Raw genomic sequence first — 18,046 nt, forward strand, 5'->3', positions numbered from 1 at the left:
GGGGCATAAAAACCTGAATCCAAACAACTTGGAAATGTTTGCTTATTAGTATATTTTAGTAAATCTCTGTTTTTATCATTTCTCATGCAAACTTAGAACCTTAATTTAGCCCCATCCTAGTACCAGTGGCCTATCAGATTTGAAAAGACTTGAATCCACATTTCTTTGGAATGCTTGCATATTAATATGATGGATCATATCCCAGTGGTTCCAGAGTTGTTCATCTTTATCAGTCTTTGATAAAAATTCCATTTTTATAAATACTATGTACAGGTATCATAAATTAAACCTCTTTAATTTAATAAATTCAACAATCTGTTCCAACCTTACTTATCCATGCCAAACTATAGAAATGGTCGATACAATGACCTTGTCAGCAAATACAATTTATCATTGAGTCAAATGCTGACTGACGTTTTTCATACTAATTGTTAGGCCATTATTTACACACTGAATTGTCCATGGAATTTCCAGTTATTTCCCGATCATGACAAGGAGCACGCGGCGGGTGTGACTGGTTGGCAGGGGATGCTCACTCCTCCATGGCACCTGATCCCACCCCTGATGTTTGGAGGTCCGTGTTTGCTCTGCTCCTACTTTGTATTGTTTAATGGACTTTTGAGCTTGAATACTGTTTGTTATTTCCATATTTCATTAAATAATGTCTCTTGTTTCCAAGTCTTAAAAATCTTAATATATGAAACGACATCGCTCAATAGTTATGACAGTACTTCATAATTTCTTTTACAGCATTGTCCTCATCATGTGACTGAGATACCTATTATGGACCCCCTGGACAGAGCTCAATTACTCCTCTACTGTGATCTGTGTCAAACAACTGCATTACAGAGTCATTGTGAACTTTGTCAGATTAACCTGTGTAAGGCCTGTGTAGCGGAGCATCTCTCTGATTCATCCCAAAGACACAACGTTGTACCATACAAAGACAGAACTTCTACTCCTAACTACCCAAAATGTCAAAATCACACCCAGAAACACTGTGAACTTTACTGTGAGAAATGTGACATTCCTGTCTGTTCTACCTGTATCTCCTCTGGGAAACACAAAGGACATGACAAATCAGATATTCTGGTGAAAGTAAGTTTTAAAACAAAAAATTTAGAAAAAGACTTGATAGAACTGGAGAAAAGAATTTATCCTGCATATGAAGAAATAGCATTAGACTTAAATTTTGAAATTGTAAACTTAGAAAAACATTACGAGAAACTGAAAACAGCTGTCACCAAACAAGGAGAAGACTGGCACTTAGAAATTGATATCATTGTGAATAAACTAAAATCTGAAATTGATGAAATGAAAAATAAACAATTGGCTGCTCTAAAAGAACAGGAAAATGAAATCAAGCAAAAAACTCTCGAACAAAAACAGAGTGTATTTGATCTGAAGAAAATACTGGACTCCAATGATGTCTCTCTGATATCTATGTACAAATCCAGGAATGCTGAATTCAGACGTTTACCTCCTAAAGTTGATATAGCATTACCAAGTTTTTCTTTTCATCAGATCGACACAGAACAGCTCTATCAAATGTTTGGTTCTCTGTCAGCATTATCCATGACAACAGAAGAACATGGCTACACAATGAATACATCAGAGGCTGTATCCTGTCCTCCAGTCAAACCACTGCTTGATAAACCAGAAGTTGTCACAACCATAGACACCGGGTACAATCTATACAGTGTTACCTGTCTCAGGGATGAAGAAATCTGGACAAGCGGTTATGACAAAGTCATAAAACTCTACAACCTCCAAGGTAAACTACTCAAGTCAATTCAAACCAAATCAGGAAACTGGCCACAGGACATAGCAGTGACAAGGAGTGGAGATATAGTTTATACTGACCTTAAAACAAGAACTGTCAACCTAGTGAAGAATGAACAGATACAGGAAGTGATCAGACTACAGGGGTGGACACCTTGTCATGTCTGTAGTACCTCCTCTGGTGACCTCCTGGTTACTATGGTCAGTGATGATGAAGAACAATCTAAAGTTGTCCGTTTCTCTGGATCCACACAAAAACAAACCATTCAGTTTGATAATGAAGGTAAACCTCTGTATTCATTTGGAATCTCTTGTTACATTAAATACATCAGTGAGAACAGGAACCTGGATATCTGTGTGTCTGACTGTGGAGCTAGAGCAGTAGTGGTGGTCAATCAGGCCGGAAAACTCCGATTTAGATACACTGGTCATCCCTCTACTACCCCGGGATCATTTAAACCACTGGGCATCACTACAGACAGTCAGAGTCAGATCCTGACAGCTGACACATATAACCACTGTGTCCACATCCTAGATCAGGACGGACAGTTCCTCCGTTATATTGATAACTGTTATCTATTTGGTTTATACGGTTTATGTGTAGACACCAGTAACAATCTCTTAGTGGCTGAGACAGACAGTGGTAAAGTGAAGAAAATCAGATACCTGTAGGAGACCTGATAACCATACAGTGAACTAATATTACCATGTTTGGTTGAACTACAGCACCTGTCAGTGAGACAAGAACTACGAAATGGATTATAAAACAATCAGTTTTTACAAAATTTATGCTATAAATGATATATATGAGACTTTTTGATAGACTTGTTAAATAATGCAATATATCAAATATCGCCTATAAAAAATATTGTATCATATCGAAATTTTTTGTTCAATACACAGCCCTAGTGGTAGAGTATATCACTTAATTCTGCTGTGACCCCTGAACTTTGAGGTATAATTAGTGACTTACTTCCAGTCCTGGACTATGACCCCTACAGTGGCCTGGTTAGTGTGTGTGTGTGTGTGTGTGGGGGGGGGGGGGGGGGGGTATTATTAGTGACTTACTTCCAGTCCTGGACTATGACCCCTACAGTGGCCTGGTTAGAGGGGGAGGGGGGTTTTGAGGTATAATTAGTGACTTACTTCCAGTCCTGGACTATGACAACTACAGTAGCTTAACTAATGTGTGTGTATGTGTGTTGGGGACTTTGAGATATAATTGGTGACTTACTTCCAGTCCTGGACTTTGACCCCTACAGTGGCCTGGTTTGTGTGTGTGTGTGTGTGTGGGGGGGGGGGGGGGGTGTTTCTGTAGTGATCTACTTCCAGTCCTGGACTATGACAACTACAGTGGCTTAGTTAGTGTGTGTGTATGTGTGTGTTGGGAGGGGGGGGGGGTATAATTAATGACTTACTTCCAGTCCTGGACTATGACCCCTACAGTGGCCTGATTAGTGTGGGGCGTCTTGTATTTCTTCATCAGAGCCCTCAGTAGAGTGGTTTTACCTCGTCCAGCATACCCAATAACCATCAGCTTCATTCTATAGTACTCTGTGGCCTAGACAAAAAAATAGTTATGTTTAATATATGCACATTTATTGCCTCATCCTCTACGATTCCAGAATTTATTAGACTAAAGTCGACTTTCAATCAAAATTTATCAGGCTAGCATAATATTTTGAACCATGTACATGTACCTACACATATTATGATATTAATAAACCTGTATCCATATGTACTTAATGCTACAGCACAATAAACTGCTGTACATGTACCTTTTTTAGCCGATTGTGTAGATATATTATCAGGTCTTTGACCTTTCCTTTCAACAATCCAGGGTCAAGGTCTAGGCTAAGTCCATGCAATGGAAACTAAATTGAAAATAAAGAAAATACAGTTTAGTTTTATGTCATACATGTAAATGTTCACAGTACATCTTTATCTATACTTATAAATTAATAAATTTTGCAAATAAACTCCGAAAGGGGTGCACCAGACTTCTTAATTACTCCTCTAACAATACAATATATACAAGATGATGTCCGTAAACTATATTTAGATTTCACTCCCATAGTAAGTATCGTACATTAAATTAAAAGTATACTTTCATTTTCTATAAACCGCCATGAAATAGCAAAAACGTGAGTACGGTGGCGTTTCCGGTTGGCGGATCTAAGTTACTGGCAATTTTTAATGAAACTGACAACAAGCAATCATTTATTTATTTCATAAAACATCATCACTGAATTATTCAATCAAAACTTGATTTAAATGATATAAAAGAAATAAGTTGTGAAAACCAATTAAAAAGAGAAATGTGCAAATTATTTTCGAAATTCGCCGATCTTAATGTTGACGGAAGCTTCTAGAACATCATATAGCATCGAGCCCGATGTTAAAAAGAAAAACGAGGCGATTACAGCTGCATGAACATAAAAAAAGCTTTTGTGTGAATGGTCATTGAAATAATGGTAAATCATTGATAACACTATAAGTTGTGAATATATTTATATATCGAAAGACTATTACATATATGTAGTAGGTTTTCCTAATAAATTTATCGGTAAAATTTGTATATATTTCTTACTGATAGCATCGTGGCAACGAACCCGAAATACAAGTTGTACTTCGTAATAAACTTGCTTACATGAAAAGAGAAAATTGATAAAAAAGATATTGTTCAAATACAATTGAAGCTGTAAATTTTTGTGCTTTAATTAATACATTTCAGGGTTTTTTTTTCTGAATACAGTCTTTGTATCAAGTGCTCGACCTATTCATAGGGAGTTAAAACTATTTTTTCCGCAGGTACTTGGGTCTTGGTTTATAAATATGTATATGTACCTTATTGATATGTAAAATAAAGTAAAGTACATTTTTTACATATCAATAAGGCACATACATATTTATAAACCAAGACCCAAGTACCTGTAAATTTTTACCCCCCCTCCCAAAAAAAATCAATTTATCAGTAAAATGTGCATATTCGCTGCTTTTATCCATGACAGAATTGAAATAAGAGCATCTAAAGTACGATATCCAGAACATAGTATTACAGGTTTCAAAATAAACGTCAATTAATGAAATTGTTATTTTTCAAGTTTTTACAAAAAAGGGGGGTTGGGGTGGAGACGTTACATGTACTTCATGCGGGATTTTGAACAAATTATTTCTTCCTGCTGTAAGCCTGTAGGCTGTCAGTAAAAACTACGATATATTTTCTGTCGGTAGTGGTATAAATTCAATTCCCCGCGCTTGCGCAGGATTTCATCTAGTATACACATAAAGAAGGCATTTATGAAAATAGCTAGATTTACATTATATGTTACAGATTATGATGGGAACACAATGTTTACCTCCCACATTTTATGACATTTTCCGAGTTCATCAGGTAGCGTAGTCAGGGGATTGTGACTCACATCTAAAGATGTTAACGAACTCAACTGGCCAATGTCACTTGGTATCTGTAAGAATATAAAATATCAATGTCACCCAGTACCTGTAATAAAGAAAATTTTAATAAATCATCAGGAATAAAGTTTCAGGTATTAAAACCTCTTTTCTATGTTGATGAAATATATGGAAATAACGAACAGTGCTCAAGCTCAAAAGTCCAATAAACAATACAAAATAGGAGCAGAGCAAACACGGAACTCCAAACATCAGAGGTGGGATCAGGTGCCATGGAGGAGTGAGCATCCCCTGCCGACCGGTCACACCTGCCGTGTGCTCCTTGTCATGATCGGGAAATAACGGTAAAATCCGTAGACAATTCAGTTTGTATATAATGGCCTAACAATTAGTATGAAAACGTCAGTCAGCATTTGACTCAATGATAAATTGTATTTGCTGACAAGGTCATTGTATTGACCATTAGAACTTACGAAATGATGTAATGTATTTTACCATGAAAAAAGGATTTCCTCACTTGGATTGTAAAACATAGGTAATTAGAGATTACAAAGCTCACCTCAATGAATGTAAGTCTTTAACTAAGGTAAAGTCCCATACTAAACTAATAACCTAGTAGTGTGCATCCCTAGATGCAACATTTACTCTCTGATAAGGCTTGCAGTTACTTGGGAATGGACTTGTTCTAAATTTAAACTACTCATTATCCAGAAAATGCAAGTCAAATCAAGCATCTGAAGCAAGTTTGAAAGTGTTCATTCCTTGATACATCATCCATGCAAGTTTGGTCTAGATAAGGCTTGGACTTACACTGGAATGAGTCTGCTCCAAAAACTTTGATCTGCTCACTCATCCAGAAAATGTTGGTCAAATCCGGCATCTGAAGCAACTCTGATAATGCATCCCTTGATGCATCATCATCCATGCAAGTTTGGTTCAGGTAGGCCATTTAGTTTATTGGTAACAGACCTGCTCAAAAAACATTAACCTGGTCACTCATCTGGAAAATGTAGGTCAGATCCAGCATCTGAAGCAAGACTGGTAGTGTGCATCCTTAGATGTATCATCCATAAAAGTTTGGTCACCATAGGGCTTATAGTTACTGTGGATTCATTTTAATTCTATGGGGATCAAGCAAAATTTTATTTGTTCATGATGAAGTAATTTTGTGGCTTACTCGTTTATACAGTAGATTCAATCAATTAGTATGTTTACAAAATAAACAGATGTAAATTTGTGGGTAAGCTTGACTTATAAGACCTGCTCAAAAACATTAATCTGGTCATTCTATAGCTGAAATTACTGCATCTGAAACCTTGACTGGTACAATGAAACATTCTAAAAGCATCGTCCATGCATCTCTCATAATATGGGGCATAGTACTTGAAAAGAAATCTGTTCCAAAAATTTTAGCCTGGGGCACTGATGCAGAGGGTATTACATAAGCTCCCCCCAACTTTGTTGAGGTGAGCTAAAACTCAGATTTTCTGTATGATTACCTCAGTCAAACCATTTTTGGACAAATGTAATGACTCAAGCTTGCTCCAAGCTTTTCCTCCCTCTAGATTTATCTACAGAAGAATTGACAATGTTAATTATGAGTTTTTAGTAAATGTGTCTCTTTCTTCTCAAGGTTGCATCTTCAATAGCATAATTTACAATCAATATAAATTAACCTTGGATATTTGGTTTCTGGACACTAGGATCTCTTTCAACATTTGTGACTTCCAAGAGATTGGTTTGGGTAGGCCCATCAACTTATTATCATTGAGGTCAATGAATTTCAGCCTGTCAAGACAATCATCGTATTGTATCAAAAAATGCTGTTAAAACCACACAATAAATAAATAACATTGACAAAAATTTCAGTGGAGAATCAAGCAGGTTGTCACTCTTATCAAACCCTGAAAACCCTGTGAAGTCAGGGTTATTCTAATTACAGAACTTCCAGAAAAATTACACATTTCTTCAGTCTGTAATTATACACGTATGAGCTAATGATTCACTCACATTGGCAGGTCCAGGATAAATTTGGGGATAAACAATGGATCTTTTCCAGTGATGTTATTATCTCTCAGTTTTACACGGGCAAGCTTTGGAAGATATTTGGCAGTTCTCTCACTGGGCAGTTTCTCTACAATTTATCAGAATAATGTATATAAGTCTACAGGATTGATATTCATTATTACAGAAGAGGCCCATGGGCCAAAATTCTCCCGAGCACATTGGCCAGGAAAAAGCAAAAATCAGTTCAGTATTGAAAAGATTAAAATTCCCTGGGGGGTGGGGGGGATGGAGAAGGGGCATGACTTATTTACACTTGTATCTACACTACCTGAGGATGTTTCCATATTTCTTTGACTAATCATGGCTTTAGATTTTTTTTTATATGTGTTTGATATTCTATTGTGGCCCCTCCCTACCCTCGGTGGTCACGATTTGAACAAACTTGAATCTACACTACCTGAGGATGCTTTCATATAAATATGACTAATCATGGCTTTGCTTTGCTATTCTTGTGATTTTTAACGTTTTTTCATATGTTTTCCATATAAAACTTTGATGGCCCATTTTGGCCCCACCCTATACCCCGGGGGTCATGATTTGTACAAACTTGAATCAACACGATGTCAGGAAGCTTTCATACAAGTTTCATTTTTTCTGGCCAAGTGGTTCTATAGAAGAACATTTTTAAATGACCCCACTCAATTTTGACTTTTTCTAATAATCTCCCCTTGGAAGAGGGTGTGATCCTTCATTTGAACAAATCTGAATCCCCTTTACCCAAGGATACTCTGTGGCAAGCTTGGTTGAAATTGGCCCAGTGGTTCTTGAAAAGAAGATGAAATTGTTGAAAATTTATGACAGTGATGAAGACAAGGACAGACAATGGATAAATTTTAATGAGAAAAGCTCACTTGGGCCTTCGGCTCAGGTGAGCTATAAAGCATTTAACAAATATGTCAACATTTACTTTCAAAAATATAATATCATATGCAAGTAAATGACAATAATATCAACCACCAACTCAAAATAAAATTGTTGAAGGCTACACTTCAGTAACCTCTACAAATGTGAAGTAATGTACGTGTATATTTATTAGGATGTTATAACTGTTACCAATTTGATTAAAGGCTGCCTCTAGTACTTCCATCCTGGGACATTCACACAGGAAATTCTCTGGAATCTCCACTAGCTTGTTTTTATTCAATTCCAGCTTCCTTAAGCTGACCAGTCCTAGTGTGTCCTTGTCAGTCAACTTATCCAGGCTGTTACTGTAAATAAAAAGTTATCTACAATTCATCAAGTGAGACATTTAAATCCAAATAAGTTAATACACATAAAGACTCTGGTGAGCAAAAATACTTCTTATACAACAATTCAACAGAATACTCTTCTTAACCTATTCAGACTTAATGGGAAATCATAGCAGATTTGTTTAATTTAGTCAATGTGTTTCTGAGTAGCAGGAAAACATCATAAACTCGTAAAGAAAAAGAGCAGCTCATAATGCCGTACCTGTTGACTGAGAGCATATCAAAGCTTAGTAAAGACCTTCCAAACATTATGAGGGATGTCAGATTTAGATTTAGATGTCAGACAAACTTACCATGTTATGAGGGCTATCAGATATACCTGTTGATTTGGAGCACCTCAAGTTTAGTGAAGACCTTCCCAATGTTATGAGGGATTTCAGACAAAGCATTATGGTCAAGGTGTAGCTCTATAAGATTTGACTGCATAAGAGAATCCAATTTCCACTGAGTTATCTACAAAACATTCAACATGTAAACTTTAACACATTAGCAAAACAGAAAATCCTTACAATTTACATGCAACAAATTTCCGATGCTAGGAATACTGAAAAATCAGGTATATTTATTTCATTAAAAACCTAGACCTAGACAGACTTCTTGTACTGTAAAAACAGTTAGACTAATGGGTATGTGGTTTGATATGTCTTAATTCAGAAATTTGGCAAGTGAACCCTTTGACAGACTATGTAATATTCCTATGAAATTATGGTGAGAAGGTTGATGAGTCAAAATATTGGCGATCATAAGTCATTCAAAAAACACTACAAAGAACTCACCTCATTATGTGAAAGGTCAAGGGAGGTCAAGGCAGGACAGCATGACAGGACCTCCACAGGGAACTTGGTTAGTTTGTTCTTCTTCAAGTCCACAGTGTGTAGGCTCTCCATGGACTGAAACAGAAATTAATAAATCTACACAAAAAGATCAACATCAGTTTTTAATATTTGCCACCATTGTAACTTTTGGAAAAGAATCTATTTCCGTCGTGATTTTAAAAGGTTGTGATTCACTTAACAGATAAATGCATCACTGATTACATAAAACAGAAGTTTGATTTTAAACAATAAATTTACCCTGAAATCATTTTAACTTAAACAGACCTGAAAGAAGTTGTCTGGGATGGCAGATAGGGTGTTATCAGTAAGGGTAAGTTTTCCTACTGCTGTGAAGAATTTGGGGATGTCGTCTTTGGACTTGGTGAGGGAATTCAGGGTGCTGAGATTATTGGAAGAGAGATCTAAGGACACCAACAGGCCAGCATCTGATGCCTCATTCTCCCTTCTAGAGTCATCTGTTAGGGTCAGACAAAGTTCAGTATCTCATACTAGACAAATTATCCAAATTCCATTTTCCTCAATATGGTATCATCCCTCTATCTGTATTTCTTACATGAAATTTATTGCATAAAACTTGATTTCAATAGAATTTTTAAAAACTAAAAAAATTCTACTTTTATTTTTCTCTCGGTTTAAGTTTGGATTTCATTACTTAAGATTTTCAGTCAAATTAAGCCGTAACAGTTTGTTCTGAAAAACAGGCAATCAAACATGTCTCTTACCAGACCCCAAAACAGGCAATCAAACATGTCTCTTACCAGAGCCAGCAGTAACATCTAGATCATCTGCTGAGGCGTATCGTCCAACGTCGCTAGATTCTCCATCACTAGAGGGGATAGGTGTGTGGGAATGTCTCTGGAAATATTCGTACATGCACATTTTCTACATTTTCTACACATATTAATGCATCTTTTTTATGGTGTACATTTTCTTTTACGTCAATCCAGACAAATTGCATACCTTTTTCATTAATTTGATAAGAGAAATTAAAATACCTGTAAATGTATTGAGAAGTCATATATGTAATTCAACATTTACTTAAATTTTAGAAAAGGAACAAAAACGAAGTTATCAGAGAGAATACATTTTCTTCTTTTGTTCTCATGAAAAATTTAATACATGATTCTTTTTTTTTATCAATTGAAAGATGATCAGAAATACACAAGGTTGACTACTTAATAGACTTTAGATATTTTTAAGCTTGTAAAATAGACATAAAATTGTACATCATGAAACCTTTTTCAATTATTATCAAGGGCACTTACTCGATCAGAATAAAAGACGTCATCTCTCGTGGATTCCAAGTAGGAGCTTGTCAGCGATGGAGAAGGACTCCGCATCTTTCTTGACCAGGGTCCTGTAAATAACAAACAAGTGCTGAGTACTTCTAGCCACACACAATGCTCTGTTTATGCTGTGTTACTTGTATCACTTTTGTTAATAATCAACTGGTCAGAGATCATATTTTTGTACAATCGTTAAGTCTCATCCAATAGGATGTACTAGTACATGTCTGTATTATATGACAGGTACTTGTCAACCAAACATTAACAAAACTTGTGTAACTTTATTTCAGATTTGCTTCAATGAAAACCCATGATAATTCAAGTATGTATATGCTGCAAATGAGAAGAGACCTAGACAAAAATCAAAATCATTCTTGAGAGTGAATATCCACAGAGAATTGAGCTTTCAGCAGTAGTTGTGTGATCTAAGCCATGACTGACCCTGGGGTCAAATTTAATTTATCTTACCCTGTAGAGGTATGTGTGATCTGAGCAATGGTTGACCCTGAGGTCAGAGTGAATTTACTTTCCACTGTTAAGGTATGTCACTCGTCAACCTTTTAGAAAATTTCAGTCAGAACCTCTTACTTAAAAACTATTTATTACAATTCAATCTTTATAACATATTTAAATTAAACAATGTAAAATGTTCAACATTCAATTAAAAAACTGCTCAAAAATTCACAAAGAAGCAAGATTTATAAGGGACTATTTCTTGTGGCGGAAGGATATTTAGCAGAAAATTCTGCAAATCTACACATTTATTAAATTTAATATCTTGGAACTTTAGCCTCACATACTTTTACTCAGAGAATATTTTCCGTTATGATATGCCTGGAATATTAAATATAGGTCTCAATTTATATTTTTATAACAAAATTTACACCTTCGCTCAACAAACATTGCCAAGAAATGAAGATATATTGAGGAAGTCGAGATAAAATTTACACAGTTTTTTGCCTGAAAATCGCATATTTTGACCAATATTTCAAAATTTACATCACTGACCCCAACTTTTTCTTTCATTATTTTAAACTACTCGATACTTTTGACCAATCAGCACTTAAGTCGTAAAAAGTTTGATACAAGAAAATATTCTATTGCCTATTTAGATTTTCAATACCCCAAATATGATACTTTTTTAGTGCAAAAAGGTCACACAATAATTTACGCGCATTAATTTGCATGATTTGTTCAATGATAAATATTATTCATACTATTTTACGTAAAATAAGATTATGTTTATTGCCATGGTTACATCTTATAAAATATGATAACGGTTAAAGTGATTAACCAAAGAGTTACAATTTAAGTGCAAAAAGGTCAACTTAATTGTACCGTAGCTCAGTTAGATGCACACTGACCCCCCACTTTCTCTGCGATTTTGAGTCATACTATATGAGTACTTATCCAAAATATACTTCTCAAAAAATCCTTGATATAACAAATTTCACGAGTGACATACCTTAAGGTACTAGTCTGATCAGACTTGACCCCGGGGTCAGACAGGTGTATTATCTTACCCTGTAGAGATACTGGTATGATTTGATGGGAATATTTAACCCTAAGGTCAGACAGAAATTATCTTACCCTGTACAGCTGTATAGATGCCAGTGTGATATGATGGGAATATTTAACCCTGGGGTCAGACAGAAATTATCTTACTCTGTAGAGATACTAGTGTGATCTGATTTTTTGTTACTCTGTAAAGACTGGGCAATGGTTGACCTTGGGGTCAAATTAAATTGTGCTTACCCTGTAGAGGTACTGGTGTGAGTTGAGCAGAAGGATTGATCCTTGGGTCAGACTGGCTGTAGGGAAGGTTAGCTCCAGTCAGTGACATCTGTTTCCATTCTTGTCCCTCAGCATGAGAACTTTCAAACATCCAGGATTTACTTTCACTCTCTGCTTATTAAAAACAGGCAAACATACATGTACTTATAAAACTACTCTTGCTTTCAGAGAAAAAAAAAGTGTCCAGTGACCTTGACCTTTGTGAACTAATCTGGAGTCAAGGTAAACATTAAAAAAATGATTTGTTTCATTTACTCCAACCAACCCCTTTCCAATACTTTTTTCAGTACTTAATATTTTTTTTTTACTTTACTTTTGTTTGCAGAAAATAGATCATCCATATAAGGTTAAGCTTTCTCTAAAATACATTTAGATTGAAAGATTTCATAGCAATAAATATTAAATCTATCTAGTTGTCCTGTGTATAATGAAAAACATTAAATAAATGTACAGTAAATCACTTTTTATTCGTGAGAACTTTATTTTCACGTAATTCCGGGAGACAGTGTGCTCACGAAAATTTCATTCTCGCGTATATTCATATTCCTTAAGATTATTTAGAGCAGGATTCACAATTCGTGAAAAATTAATCTAGCTAGAGTTAATGACTATATTGCCAAAATAAGGTGTCACAAAAATTTAGTGATCTATCTACAACAAGTCTGTTATTTATAAGACAATTATAAATGTGTGATGATAATTTAAAAAAAAAACTACCTACTTTGAAAAATGTTGGTTGGATTACATCAAACAAATTTTTGTTTGCTGATGACCCAAGATATACTTTCATGGTCATGTACAACAGCATATTAAGATTTGATTTCATTCAAGTCAATTGTTTGAAATTTATGGCCAGAATACGTAGTTTTGGACAGACAAACATTTATACAGTCATAGATAATTCATTTTCTAATAAAAGTCATATAGAACACATGGTAAATTCCAGCAAAAGGTTCAGAAAAAGTGGCCAGGACACACTTTCCTGACTAACACACTAACTGGCACAAAGACAACTGTGCCAAAAACAATAAATTTCCATCCCACTGAGAGAAACATCATGAAAGTTAAATCATAATATCTACTTAAAAATCAGTATTTAAGTTGAAATGGGCTTTTAAGATTAAGAAGCCCCTTTTTCTTGCTTTAAATCAAAGAGAGAATCCAATTTTGGGAGGTTATTCTACTTGATCAATAAGGGATCATTATAAGGCATCAGTACCCTCTGTGCTGTCTAAGGAGAAGACGATAGATTTCTGCTGCTCCTCTGTCACACGGACACTGCCGACGGGGCTATTAATGGGAGACAACTGTTTTCTGTAGTGGATGACATCCCGATGTAGTAGAGCATCTTCAGGGCTAGTGTTACGACGTGCAATGTCTACAATAAACAAAGCGACATCTTACTTAATAATATAGATTCATAAAATATAAAATAATGCTAAGGCTCAGCATAATAGCATATACTATATAGAGGATATTTTATGTATTGTAGTCGGGTATGGAATTTATTTCAAGGGCGGGACAGAATTTTTTTGATATTTTCAGGAGTGCAGAGCATGAGTGAAAGTATCAAAAAATCCTGTCTTAAGAGTGAAATAGTAGAAGTAATAGACAGAAAAGGTCTTTGTCATATTGAATGAAGATGATTATAATGACGAATCCATCCTTCTGTCCTCCTCTCCCTTCAAAATATTCAAGGTGCACAATCTATCCCCAAATGTACACAATAATTTTAATTTGAAAGAAATTAATGTTTTTACAAACGTGTGCTAAGAAAATGGAACTTTCTGTTTAAACAATGTCCTAACTTACTGAATCTTAAATGTTATTTTCTTTCTTCTGCATAATTAAACAAACAATGTAATCTAAAGGTTGACAAAAGAAGTCTATAAAATAGTCCAGAAACCACACAGGTATAAATGTGAGCTTATCAGTCGTCTAATGTTGGTGAAATTTCCAAGATAGTTATGTCATTTTGTGTATACTAGCAGTGTTTAGGGTCTCTATCAATATTCATAAAGTGTACATCATGAGTTAACATCCACAGAATCATGACTGTAAACCCCACCCCACACCCCCTTGGTAAAGTTGTGAGACTTCTCTTTCTCCTACCTTTGTATATTTTGCTATCTATCTCTGTAAGATCCTCATAGCTCTGTTTGAACTTGTATCTGAACTTGTGTCTGTATGTCCCCATACTGGACTCGCTCATTGAATGCTGATACTGGTTCTCCTTGCGTCTTTTTCTTTTAGCCTCACTCTCTTTGACACGGGAAGTGATATGTTTCCAGGAGCCAGCATACAAACCTACAGTATACATAAACTGAATAGAGGACTCAATAAGTGAACTTAACAAGTTCATTTTTTTTTTCAAAGAAAGCTTTTTTATATCTTAGAGATACTTCATTTAACTGAATGATATACAGACCAACAAAAACTTCCAATTCCTGATGTGTCCATCATTTTCAACACCAGTACACAACAAATGCAGCAAGAATATACACATTAAAGGAAAATTAAGAATGTTTTTAACATAAAAAAAAAATCCTGCTACAGAAAGTAATGTTTTATTTCATATAAGAAAAATCTTAAAAGTTTAACCTTCACCTTTAATACCATATAAAATCCTTATTTTGATATTTTGTACATTGCAAAACTTAGGATCAGACAGATTAAAATATGTGAATTACGTAAAATTGAAATTATGGTTCTCATATCAATTTTCTAAAACAAACACATGACAGAAGGCTCCCCCTCTCTTTTTATCAGCCATTAATTATATGTGGAAGGCAATTTTTTTATTCCAGAATTTTCTATAAAATTAACAATGAAAATTTTTCCTTCATAATTAAACTGGAGTCATTCTGTACACATGTTTAACATCTCAAAAAATTACCAAATATATGTATATATTTCATTTTCTGTGGACAATGTGTCCATGTTGATGTCCAAGCTTATATGAAATGGCTATCAGAAATGAAAATCGACTGCAAAACTACGAAAAAATGAATGCAGAATCATTTTTTCCAAATTTGTCTGCACAACACCAATTTTTTATTTTATTGAATATACGAAAAATAATGATGTGACTTATCTTAAAACACAAAGGTCAGAGAAACGTAAACCCCGTTACATTTAGCCTAATTTGCATGTTTCCCCCCCAAAAAATTCACTAACTTTAACAGAATTTTTCCTTAATTCCTTAAACATATTTTTAATGCAAAACCCTGAAGTTTTTTTTAAATAACAAACAAGACTTAAATTTTTTTATTGGTTATCTTTGTAGATAACAAACAAGACTTAGAGTTTTCATTGGGTATCTTTGGAGATAACAAACAAGACTAGAATCTGTAGAGATAACAGACAGACTTACAGTTTTCATTGGTTATCTTTGTAGATATCAGACAGACTTACAGTTTTCATTGGTTATCTTTGTAGATATCAGACAGACTTACAGTTTTCATTGGTTATCTTTGTAGATAACACACAGACTTACAGTTTTCATTGGTTATCTTTGTAGATATCAGACAGACTTACAGTTTTCATTGGTTATCTTTGTAGATATCAGACAGACTTACAGTTTTCTTCAGTTATCTTTGTAGATATCAGACAGACTTACAGTTTTCATTGGTTATCTTTGTAGATATCATACAAACTTACAGTTTTCATTGGTTATCTTTGTAGATATCACACAGACTTACAGTTTTCATTGGTTATCTTTGTAGATATCAGACAGACTTACAGTTTTCATTGGTTATCTTTGTAGATATCAGACAGACTTACAGTTTTCATTGGTTATATTTGTAGATATCATACAGACTTACAGTTTTCATTGGTTATCTTTGTAGATATCATACAGACTTACAGTTTTCATAGGTTATCTTTGTAGATATCACACAGACTTACAGTTTTCATTGGTTATCTTTGTAGATATCAGACAGACTTACAGTTTTCATTGGTTATCTTTGTAGATATCACACAGACTTACAGTTTTCATAGGTTATCTTTGTAGATATCATACAGACTTACAGTTTTCATTGGTTATCTTTGTAGATATCATACAGACTTACAGTTTTCATAGGTTATCTTTGTAGATATCATACAGACTTACAGTTTTCATTGGTTATCTTTGTAGATATCACACAGACTTACAGTTTTCATTGCTCCTGGTAGACACAGTTTTTTCTGTTTTCAAAGACCACGGTACTGCCATCTCTAACCAGACGGAGTGAAAATCTGTTACACCTAGTCCTAACCCACTCCACGGTACATGTAAGTCTGAAACAACAAACATACAAATAAATCTGTTACACCTAGTCCTAACCCACTCCACGGTACGTGTAAGCCTGAAACAACAAACATACAAATAAATCTGTTACACCTAGTCCTAACCCACTACAAGGTACATGTAAGCCTGAACAACAATCATAAAAATACACATGTATCATCTCACTTAAAGAATATACCTTAAGTGTATAAACATAGGTAATCAAAGATTACATAGTTCACCTCAACAAATGTTATCTTTAAGTAAAGTAACTCCCGACTTATCAAATACAGGTAGTCTAGTAGTGTGCGTAGTGTGCATACCTAGATGCAACATTTATGCAAGATTGGTCCAGGTAGAGCTTGCAGTTACTTAGGAATGGACTAGGTAAAGGTAATGCTTAAAGTTACTACAGGATTAAACGGGTTTTTTTTTAATTTATTGATGTGTAAACTCTTGACATTTTACTCACAAACTAAATACAAGAGGCCCATGGGCCACATCGCTCACCTGAGTAACTTTGGCCATGCTGTTCTTTACCAGATTTCCCCCTTGTAATACTTATCGTGGCCCCGCCCTACCCCTGGGAGTCATGATTTTAACAATTTAAAATCTACACTATCCCAGGATGCTTCCACATAAGTTTCAGTTTTTCTGGCCAGTTGTTCTTGACAAGAAGATTTTTAAAGATTTTTCTTACATATTTCAATGTAAAACTTGGATTCCCTATTATGGCCCCACCCTACCCCCAGGGGTCATGATTTTTACAATTTAGCATCTACACTACCCCAGGATGCTTCCACATAAGTTTCAGTTTTTCTGGCCCAGTTGTTCTTGACAAGAAGATTTTTAAAGATTTTTCTTACATATTTCAATGTAAAACTTGGATTCCCTACTATTTTTTTTTTGTTTTACATGTAGGATAAGAAAGTAGTTCTGGTCTGGTTGAGAGATTTATCAATGTGTAAACTTTTTCTTGAATTTGCTCTCGTCCAATCAAAACACAAGAAATCAATAAATAAAATTAAATTGGAATTATACTGGAATGTACCTGCTCCATAAACTTTAACCTGGTCACTCAACTGAAAAATCCAGCATCCAAAGCAAGTCTGGTAGAGTGCATCTCAAGATGCATCATCCCTGCAAGTTTGGTCAATAAAGGGCTTAAATTTACTTGGCTCTTAAGGTATGTCACTCGTGAAATTTGTTATATCAAGGATTTTTTGAGAAGTATATTTTGGATAAGTACTCATATAGTATGACTAAAAATCGCAGAGAAAACAGGGGGTCAGTGTGCATCTGACTGAGCTACGGTACAATTAAGTTGACCTTTTTGCACTTAAATTTTAA

At 34.9% G+C, this 18,046-nt stretch overlaps 2 protein-coding genes across 2 annotated transcripts in view; one reads left to right on the plus strand and one right to left on the minus strand.

The window, feature by feature from the left end:
• The window catches only part of LOC133203497 (leucine-rich repeat serine/threonine-protein kinase 2-like), a 93,319-nt gene that overhangs the window by 47,028 nt on the left and 28,245 nt on the right, over nt 1-18,046 (minus strand). The window contains exons 21-36 of the mRNA XM_061339271.1: nt 16,582-16,707; nt 14,542-14,736; nt 13,649-13,807; nt 12,391-12,540; nt 10,615-10,733; nt 10,108-10,204; nt 9,614-9,804; nt 9,290-9,403; nt 8,833-8,966; nt 8,317-8,471; nt 7,207-7,330; nt 6,873-6,984; nt 6,696-6,767; nt 5,142-5,249; nt 3,561-3,656; nt 3,201-3,343 (exon numbers count right to left, since the gene is read on the minus strand). Of these exons, the coding sequence (XP_061195255.1) occupies nt 3,201-3,343; nt 3,561-3,656; nt 5,142-5,249; nt 6,696-6,767; nt 6,873-6,984; nt 7,207-7,330; nt 8,317-8,471; nt 8,833-8,966; nt 9,290-9,403; nt 9,614-9,804; nt 10,108-10,204; nt 10,615-10,733; nt 12,391-12,540; nt 13,649-13,807; nt 14,542-14,736; nt 16,582-16,707 (2,095 nt within the window). The remainder of the gene's footprint in view (nt 1-3,200; nt 3,344-3,560; nt 3,657-5,141; nt 5,250-6,695; nt 6,768-6,872; nt 6,985-7,206; nt 7,331-8,316; nt 8,472-8,832; nt 8,967-9,289; nt 9,404-9,613; nt 9,805-10,107; nt 10,205-10,614; nt 10,734-12,390; nt 12,541-13,648; nt 13,808-14,541; nt 14,737-16,581; nt 16,708-18,046) is intronic.
• Nucleotides 778-2,454, plus strand: LOC133203674 (uncharacterized). Its single transcript, XM_061339439.1, has one exon. The coding sequence runs from the start codon at nt 784-786 to the stop codon at nt 2,452-2,454; it is 1,671 nt and encodes a 556-aa protein (XP_061195423.1). The 5' UTR covers nt 778-783.

The sequence above is a fragment of the Saccostrea echinata genome, unplaced genomic scaffold (assembly GCF_033153115.1).
Source record: "Saccostrea echinata isolate AGI-Se365-2 ecotype Australia unplaced genomic scaffold, CSIRO_AGI_Sech_v1 ptg000051l, whole genome shotgun sequence".
NCBI classification, from domain to species: domain Eukaryota; kingdom Metazoa; phylum Mollusca; class Bivalvia; order Ostreida; family Ostreidae; genus Saccostrea; species Saccostrea echinata.

What these genes read in the sequence shown, in the direction of transcription:
- LOC133203674 (XM_061339439.1), top strand. Translation starts at nt 784, where the DNA reads ATGGACCCCCTGGACAGAGCTCAATTACTCCTCTACTGTGATCTGTGT.